At 40.1% G+C, this 24316-nt stretch overlaps 2 protein-coding genes across 3 annotated transcripts in view; one reads left to right on the forward strand and one right to left on the reverse strand.

Moving 5' to 3' along the window:
• LOC112639026 overlaps window positions 1–15816 on the reverse strand; it is a 34072-nt gene extending 18256 nt beyond the window's left edge. The window contains exon 1 of the mRNA XM_025411814.1: window positions 15628–15816. Coding sequence (XP_025267599.1) covers window positions 15628–15682 — 55 coding nt within the window. The 5' untranslated portion in view covers window positions 15683–15816. The remainder of the gene's footprint in view (window positions 1–15627) is intronic.
• The window catches only part of LOC105255286 (RING finger protein 17), a 136135-nt gene that overhangs the window by 20329 nt on the left and 91490 nt on the right, over window positions 1–24316 (forward strand). The gene's annotated exons all lie outside the window — the stretch shown is intronic.

The raw sequence follows: 24316 nt of genomic DNA on the forward strand, positions 1-24316 counted from the left end.
AATTTTTTTTCAAAACTTTCTATAATAGAAAGAATATTCTTTCGATTACTTTTTTATTATGTAAGAGGTGTGGATTGTTAATTGAGTATTATGGAAAGAATTCACGCATTAGAAAGTATGAGCGTGCAAAGTATTACACAATAAATTGTAAACTTCATACGACATATATTTCGATTTACAACACGTTATGAAAATTCTGAAACACGTTATGAAAATTTCTTAAGTCCTCGTTAACATCGGCCTCGATTTTTCTACTCGTTTATCTTTGTTTCGAATCATATCTGTGCTTGATTTGTGTGCGAAATTTTAACATTACATGACGTGGAAAGTAGTATTATAGTCAACTAGTATCTACTTATGGGTAAACTAACATTTTACTGTCCTCGAAGATAGTATTGGTAAATGTAAATAGAGATTTAGTCTAGACACATACAGACACGTATAACGAAAAAATTAGCTATTAACGAAAAAAAAAGAATTTAATTAGAAAATCACAAATCTTGACATTTTAAAATTTTTGGTTGAAATCTTGTTCAAATTTTCGATATTTTTTCTAAACATTAATTTGTGAAATTATTTTTAGAAATTGTTTATAATTTTTTTATTGTTTTATGAAATAAATCTTCGCATTCTGTGCTTGCACAACTGCAATTCTATAATTAACTCGTGTTTTTTGGCATGTATATAAAAAAATTTGATGAAATTTAGCGTTTGACTAGATTCAGAATTGTATCATCAATAACGAGCAAATTGAACAGGATGTCAAATATTCTTGTAACCGTTGTAACTATTTATTTACCATTAATTTGGAACGAGCTTTACAATTTTTAGTGAAATCTCTACAAAATTATATAAATTGAAATCCGATGGAACACGTTAATCCATTTAATGTAAGTTCTCCGATCAAAGGCACTCTCTCTCTCTCTCTCTCAGATAAGAGATATATTTATTCCGGCGCATTTTCACACATATAAGAAGCACTGTTCGAGAGGCATCTTCACTGCCCGAAACGAACGAGCGAAACTGAAATCCGATCTCAACGACCCTCTCCCGGCACGAGTTCGCGTTTCCCATCCCATCCGGAATGCCGGAAATCCACCCCTAAATCGGCATGGCCTCTTTCTTTCACAATGTCCTACCTCCTACCATTCAGGAACGATCTTTTGAACGGAGCCGTAGTTTCGCGCCGACGAGCGATTTGGCTTTCCTCGTGCAACAGGTAGATATGGCTACGGGCCAGCTGCTACCCCTATTATGCATAATTGCTCGAGGAGAAGTGGAAGACTCTCCCGTGACAATCGAACGTTCTGTCTTCCATGCTTTGTTTAGTCTCTTGTGATACCAACTTCTTCCTTTTGTCGACGAATGAGAACGTTATCTCTGTGACGTCCCATGAATTTTTGAGAATTTAAATTTCCATATTTTGAGAATATAAATTTCCAAAACTTCACAAATCTGAAACGCAGCCAAGAGTCAAGATTTAAATATTAAAGCTGATATTCAGTGATTTACAAACCTTTAAGAATATCCAGTTGCTCGACTCCTCATTTGCCATTTATTATATTCTATTTTCTTAACATTTTTAACATCAGTGATTTAAATACATCGATTTAAATACATCAGTTTATATCGACGTGCTATTCTTCTTATTCTTTTATGTATTCTATTTATAATTCTCCGTTTCATACTTCTCACTTTCTCGTTTCGCTTCTCTCCCTTTGCTTTTTGAAATCGTCAAGAGGAATCTTTATGGCACAACATGCTCTTCAATACGTCTCGTCGTCAATCAAATACGAATTCTAATGCATTTGAGATATAATGCATCCGCCAATCCATCGTCTGCGTCACGTGAAGTACGATATATAATGACGATTATGGTAGTCTATAGAAATTTTCCGCATCTATTGATCTCATCTCATGGCTTAGTATATATTTTCAATTACTTTCAAATATGTTATATACGAAGGAAATATCAATTATGAGTAAAATTGTTCCTAGACATTTTTCACGAGATTTTTTTTTATTACGCTTCAAAATTTTGTTATTTAAACAATTATTCCAGATTTAGAGAATAGAGAAATATCAAAATTGAGAAATCAATAATAAATCATATCGATGGAAGAAATGTAAAAGAATACAAGGCTAATTAAAGAAGATATTCGAGGATGAGCGAGAAATAAAGAAGAGATGGGTGAAGGGAAGAAAGATCGGGATGAAGAAGGTAGAAGCGACGAACAGGGGTGACGAGAACGATATGTATGCGATGTACATCGCTCCGTCACGATGGATTCGTATATACCTCTGTACATAGAACGATACATAAGGCCGGGGTTAACCAGCAGCTTTTGCCGATATATACGGATTGCAGCAGCAATTAAGTTTTACGGGCGCGCATTCAGGGCGAGACGCCTGTTTCGAACGCGTTGAGTGCCAGTCGTAAAAGCCGACTAGGATGAGGGGGCCAACTGCAGTAGCGCGGTTTGTTTATCCCTTCTTCCTTTTACAGCGCCCCAGGATGGGTGTCTGGGATGGATTTTGATGCGCCGGAAATATTGATGGAAATACGGATGATTTTAGTCATCGATGAGCAGTGATGAAGTAAAATCTAATCGTGTAAAAATGGAATGGAAAAGGAATTAAAAATTTTAAGAGAAATAATTTCCTAAAAGATTCTTATATGTATTTATTTGCGAGAATATTGATTAAAAGTTTTTAAATGTTTGAATAATAACACTGGTCAACAAAAAAAAAATAATTTTAACTTTCTCCTCTTATAATTTTGCAGTTTTGGGCTTATTTAAGTGTGCTGATTTCGAGTACAGTAGTTTTTTTTAACAGCTCTTGTTTTTTAATATTTTTAAACTACCCCCTTTAGACATGCAGTTTTTTTGAGTTTTACTCGACTCAAAATTATTATTTTTTTAACTTTCGATATGTCTTCGACTCGGAGACGTTGTTTACATAATCCAGATAGTTTTTGTTATATTTGTGGCGAATACATCTTTCAAAAATATCGATAATCGATATAATTGTAATATCTTATAAATAAAAAAAGTAGAGCTGATACAACTAAACTAGTATTTTTTTCATAATCATTGTCTTAGATATAACCTATAATACATGTTAAATGTCAGGAAAAAATTTGAGTGTTGACCAGTGTAATTTATATGTAAGTCTCTCTCTCTCTCTTTTTATTCTAAGTCTGATGATAAAATGTAAAGACGATTCAAGTATGCATTTGATAGATATAATATTTCGTGGGTTACAATTTGGAGAGAAATATAGCATTTATTCGCTCCTTTTTTACTTCTCGCCTCCCCATTGCACGATATTTTTGTCTCCTATTCTCGTTTGTTCTCTAGCCTTTATTTATTCTCCTTTTATGTCGTTTCTCGCCACACTCTCCATATAGCATGCGAATTGGGAGGGACGCGGAATCCGTGATATACGTGCGTCGCCTTGCAATGCAACGTCGATGCACTCGGATACTTCCAGTGAACAAGGAATCGATATATACGATACAGCTGAGAGAAGGCGTGGAGAGTTGATAACATATTTGATAAAATGTTCTCTTAGACAAGATCTCGAGATATAAAGATATCATCTCATTCACCGTCATTGACTTATCGAGACTTTGCGAGGTAAATAAAAAGGTAAATTAAAATAAAAAATCTCGCGTGGAATCGTTCGTCGTGAACACTATTCGATTATTTGATTAATCATGTAAGAAGTCACAATTTATTAAATTTTATCATGCGCTAGAAATTTACTTCTGACGGGAATTCCAGATTCGCCGTTCTGTCTCGGTTTATTCGATGCAAATTGCGCGCAATTAATTCGGACGTCGGCATTTCGCAAAAACTACCGGGGTGATGAGATTTCGGGGCTAGGTTCGCGCGCACGATTGCAACACGATTCTCCTTTTTCGTCGCTATCGTCCCCGGCGGAAGACAAACAAACGCGCGTCTAATCGATCCCGGTCCGACCCCGGAATTCCGAGTTAATTGCACGCTCTAACACCTGTTAATAGGACTGGCAATGGGGCTGTCAGGTATTTTGTGCCCGCGAGGTAAGCAGGGTAGTTCGCGCACAACGTGGTCGGAAGTGGTCCAGTAGACGCTAATGTCAGGACGCATACATGGTACATATGAAAGAGAGAGACGGACAGAGGAAGAAGGGGGACAGAAGGCGGAGATAAATACGCAGCAGGAGAGAAGGAAAGGAAGGAAAGGGGAGATAGTTGATGCAGATAGAGAGAGTTGCAATCTGTTTCCGATGGCTCCCGTACCGAACTCTGTGGTTACTGCTTTACAGTCCCCTCGCCTGTAAAGCGCCCATTCTGTCGCTCCTCGTATCCGGTCTCGGTTCGATCCTCGCTTTCTCCCTTCCTTCCTCCTTCCATTCTCAAACCTATCAACATCAGGGCAACCTCATCTGCTCGCCTATCCGCAGGACATTAATCGAATTCAACGTTTAATTCCTGTTCACCTGCGCACGCATCGCTACGTAATATATACGTTGCGCTACCGAATACCGATCGATCGAAACGTCGATTAGCTTCGCAGAATGCGAAAGATCCGATGTAAAATGTGAAAAATGCGAGGTTATCGATTTCACGAAGAGGCTTGAACGAGGAAGCGAATGTCCTGGTAATAATTTCGTTATTAAATTTTTCTCTTCGTGGGAAAAGACATGCTGTTCGGATATATGACGTCGTCTCGCGTCTAAGATAAATTTTTACTCGAATCATTATGTCGTAACCAACGATACACTTAATAGAGCAAAGCAAATGCGACACGAGTTGCGAAAAATAGAAATCGAGGCACGTTTATGATATTCGGACACGCTGCTACGAGGCATTTTTCCGCGATCGATTTGATCGACGAGCATCGTTTTTAAACAAAGGAGAGACGCGGAACGTATACCGATCGTAATTTCGGTTTCCGATGCGTCGCTTGGAAAGCTCGCTGACTGCGCACGATTGTTTGCGCGATCGTAAAATTACAACAGCTGGACGTAAAAATGCAAACGAGAACATTGTGCAACGCGCGTCGGCATAATAATAGGTTCACCGGACGATTGATTGAAAAACCGATCGTGCGACACGGATATTAACAAAACGTAACACCGGTATGCGTTTCCGCCGCGTTCAATATGATTCGTCTATAGTTCCGCGTTTAGGGATCGTTACAGGAACGCCTCGTATATATCACTGGATTACTATAATTTCGAGCAGCGGCGATGGACTTTTACGGCCACTTCTCGGTCGAATCTCGGCCATATGGTATCCAATCTTTTATGGTCCACGCGAATATGCGGCTGGCGCTAGGTTGAAATTGAACGAACAAAGTGGGTATACGGTTAGATACGGTTAGATATGCGTGTGTGAGGATTTTGAATAAAAAAGTGAATATATGATGCGTTAATCGCCCAGAAATATTTCATCTCGCAGTTCTTAATTCAGTTATCAAAATTTTACATTCTACGTGAATGTAATCTTTCGTTGTGAATTAATCGCGATCCAAATACTCAAGGATGTTATTTAAATGATGTTTCTTAGTCATACATATGTCAAGTTACAACATTGCATTCACGTTGAATATGTAATTTTGAATTATATCATTAAATTATATATTATAAATATGTAAGATTCAAGGATTCAAACATCTCTAAAAGCATATAAATTCAAGGTTTTGTACTAATTACATACGAAATATGTAAATTTTTATAACCCTAATATATATGTTTCGTCAATCGAATTTTAAAATATGATAAAATCCCAAGATCTGAAACTCGTTTGCAACTTTCAAGGGGAAATGAAATCTGCATTTTCTGTTTTGTCCTTGAGAAATATTGTGGTGTCGAAGATGCATCTTTCATTCTTACAACCTTTTATGATATTGCAAGAGTCATCAATTAAGAAAATGCATTTTTTCTAAAATTAATCTCTCTGGTTAAACTGAATAATTATAAATAAGATAAAACTTGTTTCATCACTTTAACCTTCAATATCATAATAAATGCCCTTTGAAAAATTTTTACAATTTTATTTATTATTTTTTTCGCCAATCTTTCAATTGTCATTTCTCTCGCTATCAATTTTACGTTTATTCAGCCGAATAAGATGACGAAAATTGTTTCGTCGCAATTCATCGGCGCGAGTCTTCGCTCCAGGGACTGCGGCCGATCGTAATTCGCGCAAAACGAGATATCGGGCTCTCGATCACCGCGGATCGATCATCTTGCCGCATTCGTCGTAAATACGCGCTTGCATCGGAACAACGCCACCCGTTCTCGCAGCTATTTGCACGCTACCGATTGGCCGGCATCGTATATAGCGTGCCTCTTCTTTACGAGTTGCGGTAAAATTTTCTACGCTACAAAGTTATGAATTTGCGTTGCGACGAAAACGCCATCATCCACCGTCGTCTCGCCTCTTATTCCGCTCTTTTCTCTCGCGTCCATTTTCCGCGCTTTGCGACGAGACACTTTGACGTTCATCACCTGTTTGACGACTATATCGTTCTTTGTGATACGCGATATCCTTTATCCAAAATATGATACCCGAATCTCGGATAGTCGTACCTATCTACCTGTGTTGACAGGTTACGACAGACACACATATCGAGGAAGAGACATGTTGAATCTCTAGTAAACTTTAATTTCGTCGAATGACCGGAAGGAAACGTAAGAAACGGAAAAATATTGCTAGCCTCGCTTAGCTGAAAGAATCGTAGGAATTCCCGAAGAATACGTCGGGATGAAGGATTGTATTCCACTATATTTATAAACGTGATGAAAGCGATAAAGTGAGGAGAAAAATATAAATAATTATGACATACTTTATCACGACCGCGCGTTACGCGTGCTATTCGCGTTATTTCGCATGCCTGAAGTTTAGCCTTGCAAAGCGCGGAAATGCATGAGCGTCGGTTTTACCCTCTGTATATGTTAAAACGCGCTTAAAAGCTTAAAATATATTAATTTAATTATTCGGTTGCTATCGAATTTTTAATACGAGCTACGTGACTTTTGCAAATACGAAAAGTTCTCTCGTCTCTCGCGATTTCCTATATAAATGATATTTATGCCAAATGTCCGAAAAATCACGCAATCCACATTTAAATTGTTCCGGAATAATTAATCCTGACTCGGGACGGTAAAAAATATACGCAAAGTATCATCGAGCGTTTGCGTGTACGTTTATGCAATTAATTAATTTTGTTAAAAAGTCGAGACACACTCTCGTGCAATCAGTGACATTCCGCGCGGCATAAAACGATTTGAAAAGCTGTCGGGACATGTAAAAGCGCACTGTCCATGATAACGGAAAAATGTATATCTCGACGATACCTAAAATCGGAACAAATATCCATCACAGAGGGAAATTCGTCGCACTTTCACACGTGGCAACGGCATAGGTGCACGAATGAAAGTGCAGAAATGTATGTATACAAAAAAATATGACTGCACTTTTTCATTCTTTTCTCTCAGCGGCATATAGATAATTGTGACAAATGTTTGCTGCCGCGTATGTCGAATATCTACTATGATATAATTCCAATACAACGAGATTTCTAATTGATATTAATTGTATAACGCGGCAAATAATTGAAAATAATTATTAAAAGCTGGTTGTATTTATTATCAATTTTTTATCGATTCGGTATATTTCGATTTTGAATAGTGTTTATGTTTTATATTCCAATCAATATGACATTATGATTACAAAACTACGCATAAATTTATTTTTATACACGGTTTAATTATGGATATCATTTATATCATCAATTTCTCCTTCTTTTCAAAAATATCTTGATACGATTGAAAATTAATTCAACGAATGACAAATTTATTTTGATTAAATTCCGATAACAAATTTTTTATGAAATATTTCCATTTCGCGGAATACTGGCGTAAAAAATATTACAATAGAGAGTGTAAATTTTTGCTATCTCCTTCTTCGAAAGCATCGCGTATAACTTCCGTTCATATGATGTACAAACACGCAAGATGTATTTACTCGCGATAAATGTTACTGGCCATCGGCCGACGGTCAGAGATGGATGCAAGATTAAATTTTCACAAATTGCTATTCTCGCTGTGACAGGTGCGCTTTTTGCCATTTCCCGCAATGGCTTTTCCATCCCGATAGCTCTTAATACGGAAGCATCTATATAATCGATGCTGTGGAAATAGCGCTTTTTACGGCTCGCGAGAAGTCACTTGACAATCGACATTCATTACCATTAATGAAGCCAGATCGAGATTATCGCATCGAGTTTCTTAAATCGCGCATTCGTGACACGTTATATGCACGCGATCGAATTGAAAGGATGTTTTTATTGAACGCAGATGACTTTACTTTCACTTTCTTTAAACGGAATATTCTATGCTGGAATTTTCAAGTCTCTGACAGCGCGTTCAATTTTAGAATTATTAATCATTGGTTTTTATTGAAGCGTCATAATTTTTTATATCTTGAAACGCTTAGATTGCTTTTCGATCTCTATAGATATTGTTAGGAAATATATTATAAGATATATTATTTATTGTCAGAGTAGAGGGAAAAAAGGAACACAATGAAATCGACAGAGAGCAATGATTCAACATCACCAAGTAAATAAATTTTGATAAAGTTATATAGACATCCGGCTATCAATATCGTCGCTTCTCACAAACACCAACGAGTGATGCAGTTTTTACCAGCGAATGAAGGTTCGTTACTGCAATTCTCATTGAGAGTAATACTCAAAGATGCTCGCGTGTCTGCTGTTCATTATAATAAATATGATGTTAACAATTTCCCGTCATTTCTGGCGATAGCTCATTTGCAATTCAAATATCGAGGCAGAGAGAGAGAGAGAGGGAGGGAAAAAGAGAAAAAGAGAGAGGGAAAATCGTTATCATGTCCAACATATGGGTAATTTTCTAATTAACCTGTTCAGTCCTGCAGGACGCTGGATTAATAACGATCGGCTGTGATGGTGAACGTTTAATCCTTCCTGACAACATCATCGCTAACACGAATCATCGAGCTTTAACTTTCGAATGAGCGTTGAATCTCGCATCGTAAGCGCAAATAATCCTTTCGCATGGTAATCGAATCTCGATCATTTTGAAAGTGAGATAAATTTAGAGAGATTGAAATCTCGCAGACAGAAATAAACGCTGTTATGTTTTCAAACGATTGAAATGATTCTATTTATGAGTCATCTTACAGATGTTACGTGAACTAGCGTGATTAATTTAATTCGCCTTGCGCATGATAAATCAAAAAATCATAAAATATGCAGAAATTCTCTTTTACATTCGTCCGAGATTCGAATAGGAATATTATGTCAAGCATTTAGAGATACATAAATCACTTCAAATGACGATGATTCCGATTATATGTCCGCAATACAATCATATATTACGTTCTCATTGAAAATGATTTTTATAATTGCGATCAGTGGACCGTTTTATCGTTGACTAATAGCACGACGGTGTTTCCGCGAACTGGAAAGCGCTCGCCGATGACTATCGTTCCCCTTCGTTTCTACCTTCGTAGGTATCGATCGCTCACCGTCCAGGAATTCTATTTATTAACAAACGAACAACGGTCGACAAACGGACGTACGAGCGGATTTCTCAATCGGCTAATACCCTCTGCAGGAAGTTGTAAGAGAAACGTAATTTCGACAAAACCGGAATGCACGAAATTTGCATGCAGGAGAGCCGCTTTCGCGGCTTGATTTGTTCGACCGGCGTGGGAATGCGAACAAAGTCGAGATTGTTCTCTCATGGCTCTTTCCCGTTTAATCATCCGTAGTCCCACGACGGTCAAAAAATGCCACAATAGCCAGATATATTCTTCTACGCCATTGAATATCCGACTTGACGAATTTTTTTAATCTCTTCCGTAACGTCGATTAGATTTCCGCGCGAATTTCTAAAATCAAAATACGTATTCCGAGAGAAGCAATTTTTTTTCCGTGCAAAACTAGACCGATCAATCTATCTCTTCCACGAGAAGAGGCATCGCGGTAATTCGATCGATGCCGTGTTAAATTTCATTTTCGTGGCTAGTCCGCAAGTGATTAAACCGGGCTGACGTCACTCTGTATGAGTTTATGGAGGACGGAGATTGTTCGTTCGATTCGAGCCACGTCCATCACCGACGTTGTCATCAAGTGCCTATGTACATCGCCCTTATCGGCGTTCATCCTTTGCGCACAATTCACATTGTATCCCGACGCCGAGCACTCGGGATATACTATACGGCTATATCAAACTGGGATGGGCTACTTAATTATCATAAAAATGTATACGTCCGTGATTGCTATCGACTGCGCATCGTTGGTGTTTTTCGTCTTCTTTCGTCACCATTTCCATTTTCATCGTGTGTCGAGGAGAACCGAGGGGATTTCTGTTACGTACAGTTTAATTTAAAAAATAATATAAATATACATAACGGTGCAAAACTCTCGATTTCGTTTCTCGAGCGAACGTATGTCGGTTTACCGCACAGTTTCACTCTACGTAACCGTCCCTACAACTACGTTATGTAAATTTTGCGCGTTAACGCTGTAGCGTAACGCAGAATAGCGAAATAGCGAATTGAATTGCATTAATTACAACGATATTACTGATTTAAACCGGCGGTGAAAGCAGCCTGATATACGAGTATATCGGTTTATGTTACGGATCACCAACACAAACGGAGGCATGGAAACCCCGTGAAATTGCAAGAGAAAAAGATGGAGGGGGGGGGGAGAAGAAAGACAGAGCCGAGGGGGGGAAAAAAACAAAAATAAAATGCAGAGAATGGAAATCACAACGCGCGAGTTCGCTCGCTCGCGCGTTGCTATGCAGAAAAGGTAGAGGCCGAAGGAGACGATTCTTTCGATGCGGGGGAGATGAACGTGCATGCACATTCCTCGCGAACGCACGCGGGAAAAAGCGAACTTGTGTATGCGGATAATAATACCGCGCGATTGCCATGCGAAACCTTATGCCATGCACGAAAACGCGAGCTGGAGGTCGATGGAGGATGGAAAAACTTCCCCTGCAGCGCGAGTCGTGCAATTCCGATCTTGGCCGCGTATGCTGTTTTACACTTCCGCCTCCTGTGTTCCGACACATTTATATGCGTTATTTTATTGAACCCTCGCAGTTGACGGTTTTCCACGCTACCTCGCTTGGAGGATTTCGCTCAAATATGGTTTCGAGGAATATAAAGGCATTGTTGACGATTTATTTGTAACATTCAAGGAAGGAGAAAGAAATTCTCGTTCTTTAATTAATAATGTTCGAATATATGTGTACACTGTTACGTTTCCCAAAGCGAGGCGCGCCCGGCAAGATTGATGAAGACGGAATGAACTGCTTATAATAAATCTTACGGCGGGGGAGAAGGGGGGGTAGGGCATTGTGCTCGAATCGGTGCGGACGAAAGTAAAAACGCATCGTGAAAATCATCGTGCCGCGTTAACGAGGATTTCCCACGTACACGCTTGGAGACGCATTCGTGCTTCCCGTGTCCGGTCGCGGACACGCGATGCCTGATCGGCGTGCTTTATCGCAATGGCCTGAAGATATCGCGTGCGTTTGTCTTGTCTCGACGTGCAAATTTCACGCGATGTCGCGACGCGTCTTTGTCGTTAGATCCAAAGCTTTTTCTTTCCGCTTCTCTCTCTCTCTCTCTCTCTCTTTTTCTTTCGCGTACACACGTTTTTTCCCTCTCCATTCCGTCATTATTGTATCTCGCGCGATTCTGCCAGCACAAGTAAACTTGTTAAGTCCCACGTGCGAAAGCCGCGAGACACTCGATATTTTGTTACCGTGAGAGAAACTCGTTGCAAACACAAATTACTACTTGTGTCGCACACGGAATTCAATGCGCGTGCGGCCCCGACGTCGCGGCTAATAAACTTTCGTCCGATTCGTCATGCGGATCTCTTCTATTCGTTCCGAGTAAGCGCGGGAATGCGAGAGCAATTTATATGATTGTGTTCAGTGAGAATTTTAAGCCGCGATCGCCCAAATGTGATGACACGGAATGCCGAGAACAAGTCGGCAGGATCGCGGGCAGCTCTAATTGTTTCAACCCCAAGTTTCGCCTGTTCGGGTTTAGTCCTAGAAACGGTCTAAATAGCTCGGAATATAAGATTCGATTCTTAAATTCGAAAGAATAAGCAAGCAACAGTCGAGAGCACACGTTGCGTACAAAGTATTACGCGAATTACCTTCCTGTTGTGCCATTTTCTATATTTATTTACAGTGTGTTAAAAGACGCGCTGTGCATTTATCGATGATCGATCATTATCGGTTAAAAATAATTATTCCTTTATTCTTTAGAGATGTAAGAAATTTTTTCATCAAAGTTTGATTTTTCTGTGAAAAACATTTTAGCTCAACTTTAAAGGTAAGCTCTGTCGACGGATTAGCGCAGGTTCGATTTTACACCCTCTTCCGGAATACTCGACGCATTTCAACACGATTGTCTCGTAGCAATACGGTTTTCGGGCCCCGAATTAACGTCGTTAAATTTTACGATCGCCTTGTCGGCGGAAATCGATTTCGTTGTAAGAAGAAGAACGACTCGAGCCAGCACGTAACACGATGAAACACCGTCGTGGAGTTTCACGATCGGGAGAGACGTTTGTGTGTATACGCGAGGGGTGGTCATTTCTCCCTCTCCCTCTCCCCCTCTCTCTCTCTCTCTCTCTCTTTTTATTCTTCTCTATACAAGGTAGAAAGGAAGGAACGCGAGGAAGTGCATAGAGAGTCGCGTGGAGTTTTCCAAAGACCTTTGTCAGCGTTTGCTGTATGGGCGATCGTAAGGATCTTGGGCTCACGTATCGTATTTACAACTACTATCAATATCGAGCGATTTAATGGATACGCCCAAGCGCATCGATATCGACGCCACTACCTCGAACCGACTCTGATATTCGACGAGCGAGGTAGGATTTCTGGTTTAAGCACGTTGAAAAATTCATCGGCGATCCGCCGCCGTTCTGTCGGCGTTTGATTTTTGCAAGAGGAAACGCATAATATCCAGCCATTTTAAAAGCAACGATGTAACGAAAGAGATTTTATTATTCGCATTTTAACCTACATGTAAGATTTTAAATTGTAAATTGGAATCTTGTAATTTGCGGTTTGTATTAATTCAAGGACGCGATCGTCGAGTGATCCGAAAATCTTCCAGCTCCGCTGTTTACATATACCCCGTCTAGACTCTCGCATAAATATTTCAGCCACTTGATTTTAGTCGTCCACTTACAGATTTATATCTGGCGTTGGCGAGCTTCCAAAATTAACTGTCAGAGCTGGGAGTCTCCGTACCTCCTTCGCTTAATTTGTAGTTACTCTAAAGTACGCTTCCGTACCGAAAACAGAAATTATCTTTTAAAAACATTTTAGTCGCCCAATCTCTCGAATCTTGTTAAACAAAAAGAATCAAATTAAAATTTAGTTTCAAATCTTACGCGAAAAAGCTACACCCGCCAATATTGCGATATCCAGTTTCGTTTCGTTCGCGTTCGCGTAGGGTTAATATTTCGCGGGATTTATTCGATGACAATGACGTTTGTCGAACGGAAATTGGGGATCGCCGAATAATGCTTTTAGCAAAAGGGATTTAGATCCGACGAAAATTGATTTCGTCCCAAGTTTCGCTCGCTCGCGCGAGCGAGCTGGATTACGCGCTCAGCCGATAATTAATCGTAGTATAGCTCAGCGACAGAGCGATTAGTATGACGCGCCCAACGGTAATATTCGAATCTGCTCGTCGTATGCGCGCAACAATGCTGCGGAATTCCAACTATATTTGCCGGGATTAAGTGCCGGCTCGCTCGGGATAGCGTAGGCCGGGGATGATAGCGGGCCGGGGATTCCGAGCCATCGGCCCGATAATGTTTGTACAGGCGCACATACGGCTCTCCGTGCGCGCTCGACAGTTACAATCGCTGGCGAAAACGATTTTTCTTTCTTCCTTTTTTTTTTAAATTTATTTTTTAACTCTTTTTTTTTTTTTCCCCGTCGAATCTCTCGCGCGAATTAAAAATATCCGAGCGGCGAATTAGTTTGTACCGCCAGAGGTTTTATCGCGAATTCGCTATAATCTCGTTTCGCGGCGCGGCGCGACGCTATTCAGGGATTTTACGAGACGTCGCGCATGGAGCGCTCCACCTTTCCATAGAACGCGGAATGTTCGTGCGAAATTGGCGCGATTGTGTAAACGGTGAGCGAAAAAAGAAAATTTTAAACGCGACCCACTCGCCTTGACATCCTTCGAATGCGAGAATGTGTGGCAATTTAATACCCGTAATTTAATTTGCGTATTCGCGAGATCGCAAATTCGTCTTTGGTCTCTCTCTTCTTGTTCACCGAATTTTTTTACCGTTATTCGCGCAAGCTCGTCCTTTATCGCGTACGGTCTTTAAGATTCGTACACGACTCTAGTTAACGTCGAGTTGTAATAAAGACGAGATTTACAAGGGGAATTTTTTTGCTTACACTTGGCGTCCTCCCAAACGTTCGACTTTTCTTTTCCTCAATTCGCAATTACCGTTCCTTTTCCGGTCTTTCGAGTTTGCGATTCCGCTCGATTGTGCGATACGCCGAGGAGAGAAAGATTCGCGTTGAGGATTTCTTCGCGTGTGCTCTCCCATTTGCATTCGACTTAATGATCGTCGTCGTCGTGTTGTTTCCGCGAAATCGAAATGCCACGGAGCGACGAAAGATGTGCGTGTGTGTGTCGGAACATAATAAAATTCGCAGGGAAAATCAGCGAGGCCGACATTTCGAACGTGACGTGGTCAGTCCTATCATTTTATGCAAATAAAAGCGGAGAACGCTTGATTTCCCCGTGGTGTTCCATGCCGCAGTCGCTGTCGCCGCCGTTGTCGACATCGGCATCGTCGACGACGGGGACGATGCTTGTCAGCCAGGAGATACTCCAACTTGCGGGGTTTGCGGTTCTTCGACTAGCGGAGAAACGAGCATCTATACGTATAGCGCGGCATTAATTGGTCGCTCTCGATTCTTCAGAGATTCTCCCAGGACATGGGCACGTGTCACAAAGCGCATATATCGCGCTATGGAATATGTACTTTACGCCACGCGATCATGCGTTTCGCATCGAGAATGCATCTCGACAATCTCTATAATGACAACCCCGGGTGCGGCGGATCGATAGGCTTCGGCTTTGATATTCAAATAGCCAAAATGATATATACCTCTCATCACGGTTATATTAAAATAATGATTCAATCGACAATTTTCATTGTTAATTAACGTTAATTCGAAGAACATCCATCGATCCTTATTCTTCGTTTAATTAACGATTATTAAAATTTATTTATTATAGCTAACAGAGCTGACATTTTTAAGCATCCAAGCGTTCGTGCGATCGATACGCGTTCGAGCGTTACATTTTATGCGCCCTGTATTATAATATCGGATGTTACGCTGATTACACAGTTACTTTGTCAGACCGTATCCTTTCTTCTCGAGACGATGGCTAAGTTTCGCCGCTAGACTTCGGCGCGTCCGTCGAAGCGTGAATTTGCCGATCGGCCCGCGCACAACTTGCTACAGAACTAATCCGGATTAGTACGCGATTCTCGTACTCACCCAGCGAGAACAGCGCGATTCGGACGCGATGAGCATCGCGCTGCGACGGATGCATCTTCTCGACAATCTTCTCGTGTACCTCGCGCGTACCGTCTGACAGACACGCGGAGCGGACAGGTAGATAAACGGCACCTGGCGTGACCGACGTGCCGGAGACTACGCGGAAACTGACTCCTTTCGATGCCACGCTGTCGGTAGTATCCTCGCCGTCTCGGAGCGGAACTGAACGCGAACGTACGTACGTTGACTCTTGCTTTTGCCCGTCGCGGTCGCCTTTCGCCGCGGTGGGAAAGAGATAGCGCCCGTTGCACGATCACGGCCGACCGACGATTCTCGGACGAGCGAGAGCGTCGAGACGGGCTCCGTCGACACGCTTCGAAACCTCGAAAATCATTCGATGCGTCGATCGACTTGCCCGGAGAAAAGTGGCACGTGACGAATGCCCTTATCCAGGGTCTCCCTCCCGCAACCTACTTTAATAAACATTAATGCTTGCAGTGATGTTGGAAAAAGGTATTCTTGTCATGTGTCATTAGTATTCATTTTATTTATCCCTCGGTCGTTACGCTTGGTTTGCCTAAGAGGTAAAATTTATTAATGATTTAATGTTGGAAAATGTATCTCGTTCATCTTAATTGTCTGTATGTTCAAGTGGGATCGTGGTAAAAGGTTTGTCTATCGAGATGAATAATTATTAAATTTCTATTCGATGGCACATTTGATCAAAAAGTGACATATATGTATGAAGTTCGTATAAGGAGACAAAATTCTATGTATGATATCTCTCGAAGGATGTAAAACTCAACCGAGCTTGCAGCCATTTCGTTACCTTTCTCATGAAATATTAAGATAACGCTGGAGATTGTCTCTTATGCTATCCGATAATGATTCTCTTGCGCCGTCAATTTTAGTTTTATCGCGCTTAACTCTTGCGAGCATTAAACGTGTTACCTCGTAAAGAGTTCGCGCGCGTATCAAAAGGAGAAATTGCATAGCGCCCGTTACAATTACCGCGTAATTGTCTATTTCTGATTACCTTAATTATTTTCCAAGGGAACGTTTTAAGCGCGCATCACAAGTTGCCCCTAGCTTTCCATTAGATCAATTACAATTATTCGCGCGAGAGAAACGAAGATTCATGATATGTTGAGCGAGCAATAAAATTAAACAATCTCTTATGATTTTCATATTCCTAGAATTACAAAATGGCGATAAATTATTCTTATACTCGCTCGAACGTTAAATTCTACTGCATCCAACGGGGAAAAATACGAGCGCGCGGTTTAAGAGAGAGGCAAGAGAGTCTGCTCCAAATGCGACGATTAGACTTTCCGCGTAGAAAAGAATCCCATTCACCTGCGCCAGATCATTAAAATCCAGGAGCAGGAGATGCCTCGTAAATGACCATTTCGCGAATGCGCGGTAATATGGCAGCGACTTCCTATCGGTATGTAACCGGTAAACGGAGGAGAAGGAGAGGGGCGGGATGTGACGACGCGAAAATTAATCGAGAAATGGGAGAAGCGACAGGACGAATCGGGGGAGCGGAAACGTTTTTACCGGACAACAGTTCCGCGGCAGCGGTCGACAATTATCGCCGCGGCTGCTGATGCGGCCGTTATCGGCGCTATTTTTTCAGGTGTGATTGCCAATCAAATTAAACAAAAATTTCCATCCGTAACGAAAGCACAAAAATCCGGCCGGTCGCGCGATCGCGGCAGAATTAATCGTCTCCGCCGAAAGAGACGGTCACGACTCGTGTATCCGCGTGTTCGCGAACGCGGAAATTGTCCCCGTCGCGCATAACGAGCACACGCACCCGGACAATTAAAGCGACCTTATATAAGCCGTCGGAATTTCGGTGGTTTTCGCCAACGTCGTCGCATCGTGAAAGTTTTGTCGCGCGATGCGAACGGCAAGAAAATAAAAGGACACGAAATACGCGGCTGAAAATACGCGGATTTGCATTACGTCGCGCGTTTTCGTATCGCGGATAAAACGCGAAGCCCCATCCGTCGCGGTTATAAGAAAGGGAATTTACGCGTAAACATCTGCGTCCTCGACGGTTAACGCATTCGATGCGTTAATTACATCCGTGGAGAGCGCGAAAACGTTAATTCCATAAAGCGGGGATGAAAAGAAGGGACGGTCCGAATGGTGCGGACTTGAGGTTTTTCGCAGACGATAATTGTATGCCGTTAGGTAAACATCCCCCTGACGTACACACAATAACACACGGTCGACACGTCGACGATGTCGGCGTGTGTGAAAATGCGAGGGAGGAGAGAACAGTAGTAGTAATAATAGTGTAGTAGTATACGTAGTTGAACCGTGCGATATCAGGTCTCATTGTTCCGCGACTTTGAGCTCTTTGTCTCTTCCGTTTCGAAATGCCAGCTCGAGGCGACCGGAGAAGGACGGAGAAAGCATAACGCGAGCAACAGTCTCTCCGACGACACTTGAAACTTGCCAGTTGAACCAGTCGGTAGGAACGAGGGGTGAGAAAAGAGGACGATCTAGTCGCGCCCCCGACAAAAGGGCGCGAACGATGAATACGTCCCGTTGCACCGCGAGAGATCCCGCGTTACGAAAGCCTCGGTTTACATCTCCGACTCCTCGACCTCATTGTCGCGCGACGTATTTTCCAATGAAATTCAAAGCTTTACGTTACGAGAGAGCAGGGACTCGACGGCTTTAAAATACGAAGTGAATGTGATACAATTTTATTAACGCTACTTTTGTCGAAATTTAATTACATAAAATTTACGTGCGAACAAATTTCGTGAAATTACTCGAAGAACATGTTGTCGGCAGACTTGGGAAAAGTTACAATAAAAACAAGTCAAACATGTAGATAAATGGACATTTACATCTAAATGATGTTTGTATTGTAAGGCGCGAGGCGTTTCTTGGGGAAAGCGTTGAATTTCGCGATGTAAATTTCGCACTGTGCGGAATGCATTTTAACAAGACACTCAGCCGGAAGTAAAAATTTTTAATTACTAATTTAATCGATAATTCTTAATTATTAATGAGTTCTCTCTCCCTCTCTCTTTAAAAAATATTAATTTTTAGAAGAAATATTCGAAATTTCCGTAAGACTTTTCTTTCAGACTGCAAGATTGGATTCTCGCTATTTTGCGCCTTATTCTTTCAAGGTACTCTTTGTATGACTGTTGCACGGTTATTACAATTCACTTTCATTATCACGATACAATGCATCTCCGTGGCAGAGAACGCGAGGTCGGAACCGGCACGCGCTCGCAATTGCTTACGTCACGTCGCTTTTGTTTCGAGAGCACGGCTCCTCACGTGTAACCTAGGCGAGGTTGCATGAAATTTTAACCTCCGTTGTGCTCCGTCGCTCGTGTTTCCACCGCCTCCGCGATCTACCCGAGGAAAACATTTTACCAACTTTCTCCGACGTTTCATAAGGACAACGACGTTGTATATTAAAATCTCCTCTGCTAACATTCCGCGTACTGTTAATTTGGCCCACGTCGCGAATACTCTTCTGCTTTAAAGAGACGTAATAAATCGAGCGGTAGCTAAACGCGAAATTTCCTTCTTTCCTCCGAGCATTAATCAACAATATATTCTCGTTAGATAAAATACATTTATAATCAATTCACGCGCATCACAGTGTACTTTATTGCGCCGTCTTCATTACCGTTAAAGAGCTACTCTCCTTTCACCTTTCTCAATTTAAAGATCGCTTTGTTATTTTTTTTATTCACTCTGCGAAACACACATTTCTTCACGCATATATTTTTTATGATGTAAAATTAATTATAAAAAATTATTCTTCTAAATGTTTAATTTTTTAAATAAAGTATATAGTCGCCAAATAATTTTTATATATAAAAATATACGCGGATATATGTGCTAGTTTCGAGTTTTATTTCGATCGTACATCTAAAGGTTACATAATATATTGTCAATTCGTGAAAGGCACTTTAAGTCATGCGGACATGTGTCACTGTCACAAGTTCAAGGCCAATTTAAGATACAAGTTAGATAGATCATTGCCTGAGGCGCCTGAAACAAATCTGTGGTTCACTCTACAATTGTTATTTTAGGATACTAGATCGTGATTAGTTTTCTCCGACGTACTCTTGACCGCTTTACCTTTACGCTGAATTTACTTTGATGAAATCCGGATTGACGTGATTGATTCAATACAAAGACGCAGATCAATAATAATACATCGATAAGTACAAGCTTATATTTGATCGAGAACGTGTTTTCTATTGCATTATCCAAGAGCGGAATATCGTTTTCATTCTAACGTTGGTAACGATATAAATTCTCACAAAATGATTGCTCAAACTTTCGGTGTTGATATGCCATATTCTCGCACACGATGAAATCAGTTACATTTGGATACGATCCAAATCTGACTTTTTATGTTCTTTTTTTTACAGACATCTGCGGTGCTCCGCAGATTTACCACTTCCATCTATCATAAGCATATGGAAAATGTACAATAAAAAATCACCAATAAATACCTGCCATTTTGTATATTTTATCATTTAGAAAATGATGGTAATTCTTATATGCTATTAAAGAATAATCTACATTTAAAATTAAAACAATCTCTAATTAATGTTCAAAGTGATATGTATTTCTATCGTTGCGATTGAAATTATTTTAGAAAGTACGTTATCTCACGTGACGAAATTCCCCTCTCTCTCTTTCTTCAACTAATATTTCGTATTTTCTGAAAAAAATGTCAATCGTGTTTATCACGTATTCATCTCGTTACTTTCACGGGCTCCCAAGGCTCCAATTATTTCAAGGCCAGGACACGATCATCACGTAACAAGCAGTTGGAATCCATCACTTTCTACTCGGAATAAAAACTTTGGCAAACTACATGGATATCTGAATGATATATTATAACTTTTGATACGTTCTTTCGAGACGGGCTGTCATCAGTCGAGACAAAAGAATCGTACTTTCAAAATAGAAAACGTGTCTATCGACTTCCGTAATGGATCGGGTGCGATTTATTTCGGCCGATGACAATCGAAGATGTCTCTGCACTTTTATCGAATTTTCTCTTCAAGACTTTTCTCTTCACTTTAATTAAATTCATGCTAATTCACGCGACGTCCGAATTTCCTGCGCGAAATAACAAACGGCATTCTTATGCGAAATTCCTTTTTCGTGTGGACCCGCTCTTTATTTTTCCAACGGGACTCGCTTTCCATCTTTTCGTAATAAAAAGAATTCGCGCAAAACTGTCGCGAGTATTTTTCAACGGCACGAAGCGCTTCACGACCGGGAAAAATTCGCGAAACGTCGGGTTATATACGAAGTTTCCCAAAATGGTGCGTATCACCACCTCTAAATTCTGCTCTGGAAATTTATTTGAAGACCCGTTATTGTGAAAGAGAAAGAGAGAAAAAAATAGGGCGCAAATTATACGCCAAATATCTGTTATCGCTGTGCTGCATATCTTTCGGAACACTCGATATAAGCATCACTTCGAAAACGAAATCTCTATGCGCCATCGATATTGTCGGCTAAATATTATTCAATATCGGCTATCCATTTGATCGAGTAATTGTTTCTCATTTTCATTTATCTGTTTGCTTCACTTTTGTCATGTTTGATGATCAATATTGCGCATATCGCATTTTGGAGATACAAATAGATTGTATGTACATTAAGTTGCTCATTTATGTTAGAGCGATTACCTTTCAAAATTGCTTTAGAAATTCTTCCCATCTGGACATGTTTCGAAAAGGCATACCCTCGGATGCATTTCCTAACTGATATTTTAATTAAATCGCAAGACTATGTGATAACTGAGAACGGTGTCGCTCTTATTTAAATAAGAGATAAAGATTAATATATAAAATTTAAGAGTTTAATATATTATAATCTATATATATTTATAATAATTATATATAGTCATAGAATTTATATGTAAAGTGGTAAGCTTGTATTGACATTATTATTCTCAATTTTTAAGCGAGTTTTTTTCGTATATAGAACTGGAGGTTTGCGCAAGTTATTTTCAGAATATAATTAATACTTTAGCTGATGTCGCTTTTCGAACATACATACATTCAAGGTATTTTCGTGGAAAATGTATCGTTATTTATTAATTGATTTCCTTTTTCGTACGTGAGATTTGCTCGCGCTAACTATGGGTAGACATGGATGCGTTTTAGTCCCGATAATATCCAGGTATACCAAATTAAATTCACATTGCATGTGCATTGCTTCGGTTGGGTGACCATTAGCTACTGGCGAATCATCCGATAGAGATTTTCGCCATTACGCGAAACATTCGCTCGGAAATCTTCCTGAAATTTACATGAGTCTGCCTGCAAGCTGATCGCTCTAACATTTATAATCGTCGAATTTCGGATTTTTGTCGAAAGATATTACGCACTCTTGCGTAACAACATCGCTTATTTTCGTTATTGTGCTCCATTATACGTTAAATGGCTAATTAGAGAAGCCTTTAATTTTTATAATTCATGCCCTATTTAAACATGGAAATTTATGAAGGAAAAAGTCATTACGAGGCGCGCTTTTCATGGAATGAATGAAGGTAATCCTGCTTTCATGCGTGTCGCGAGATTTATACGCGCATCACGCGGTCAAAGTAATACTGACCCACAAAATCTCGGTGAAAAAGGCACGCGCGAAGATGGTAGAAAGTCTATTCCCAAAGTGTTTATTCCGGTCAGACTCATCTCCATCTCCGTTTCGCGTTTACATCGGCGGACCCTGCTGAATAACGGGAAACTGGAGCGAGTGAAAATGTTTTAATTATACATACGCACGAGGGATTCTTTCATGATAATCGCACGTACGATTTCCACGCTTCATATGATTTTCTCGCGAGTGAAGAATTATAATCATGCTATTCAATTCCATTCATGATTTATTCGTCACTGATTCACACGTGATTTCTGTTGTGCATTTTATGCCGCGAGAAAAATATCCTGATTTTTGCTTAAGCCTTTTTTGAATTATTCATCATTCAGACTCTTTTTTATAATTTTATACACAGTGTAACAGAAAATATTTGAAAATATCTCAAATATACATATATAAAATGCATACGTGTACATTAAGATATGCGGAATATAAAATTATAAATAGAATGGTTTTAAATTTTGTGACGAATAATCATTTAAAGCGAATTTCACGTTTCGATTTTTAAAAACTATGCATATAGGAATTCCACCTACGAAATTATAGATACTCATTTAGAGATAATTTTAAAAAACAAACGTTTCTTTCTCTGGCGTATTACCTTTGACATATACTCTCTCAAGAAGCATTGTGTTTCATCCCTGATCCAACATTATTCAAAGTGAAGTTGATATGTATAGCCGAAAATTTCGTTTTCAAACCATTTTCAATTATATAATTTTCGCTCTTTCCAACTGGTACGAACCGAATCCGCTTATGCCGCTTCTTGAGGATTAAGCGCGTTGCCTTCGATGTTCCATAACAGGCGTGTACGCCATAAGTCGCTTGATCAAAATTTCATTGTCGACAACATCAGACAGGCGTTGATGTGGCTATTTTATTCATTAATTTAATGCAATGTATTTGCAAGAAAATTTGCTTATAGAGTTAGTAATAATTCAATGTTGAATAATTACAGTTGTATAATTTATAGGCACGTTAATGGATCCACACTTGTAAAAACATACAGGATAAATATTCAAATGCTTTTATCAATTTTTATGAATTTTGAGACGCAATTTGAGAGTACAAAATGGATAACGTATAACGACACGTTCTCGGAACGCTATTGAGATCAGATTAATTGGCAGATCGATCCCGCATGACAAAAGCTTTCCAAGTCGCCGAAGGTGACCAATAGAAAATTCGTATGGCGCGATCGAATCGAAGCGGCATTTGACCCCGTGCAACGTGGTCGGACCGATGTTTTGTTTCAACGTTCAAAAGGACGACGCCATTGACAGACCAATTCTCTCAATACCACGCGCATGCTCCCGAACACGCATAATGTCGAGTATCAATGTTTTGTCATCGTCGAACCGGCATGAATAACCGCGAAACGTAATAACGAGACCGCGAACGGACGTGTTCTACGCGAGGATTTCCCTTTCCTCTGTTGTCATCCACGTTTCCTCTTTCTCGTTTATCCGCGCCTGGACTCCATTACGAATCGCAGTTGTCAATTAGTCACCTGAGAATATTGCTTAATCAAATATGCGGGAGACTCCGAACATACATAAAGTACAAAAAAGATAAAAGAATCTATTTCTATTTCTACTCTAATGACACATACATAGCGTTTCCATTCAACTAAATTACATACGTTCATGTATCTGACAATGCAATTTAAATCAAGCTTATATATTTTATTTACATATATTTAGAGATTGGGACGATATATATATATATATATATATATATATATATATATATATAAATTGTTAATCTCGGGATCAGGATTCAACGTATTTGCGAAAGGTCTCGAATGTATGATACATGCACGATTCCGTCGAGGAAGCATTAGCGTAAAATAGTACGCGGCTCTCAAACGGCCCCGTTTACACACATGTAAAAAATGATGAGAGGTAGAGAGTGGGAGAGGCGATGCGAGGGTGGCGCATGTATCTCTGTAATTGAGTGCCGGGCGCACTCTCAAGCTCGGCCGACGAGAGTAACTGCGGGATAAAAAGAG

Source organism: Camponotus floridanus, unplaced genomic scaffold (genome assembly GCF_003227725.1).
Source record: "Camponotus floridanus strain SB8 unplaced genomic scaffold, Cflo_v7.5 scaffold43, whole genome shotgun sequence".
NCBI classification, from domain to species: domain Eukaryota; kingdom Metazoa; phylum Arthropoda; class Insecta; order Hymenoptera; family Formicidae; genus Camponotus; species Camponotus floridanus.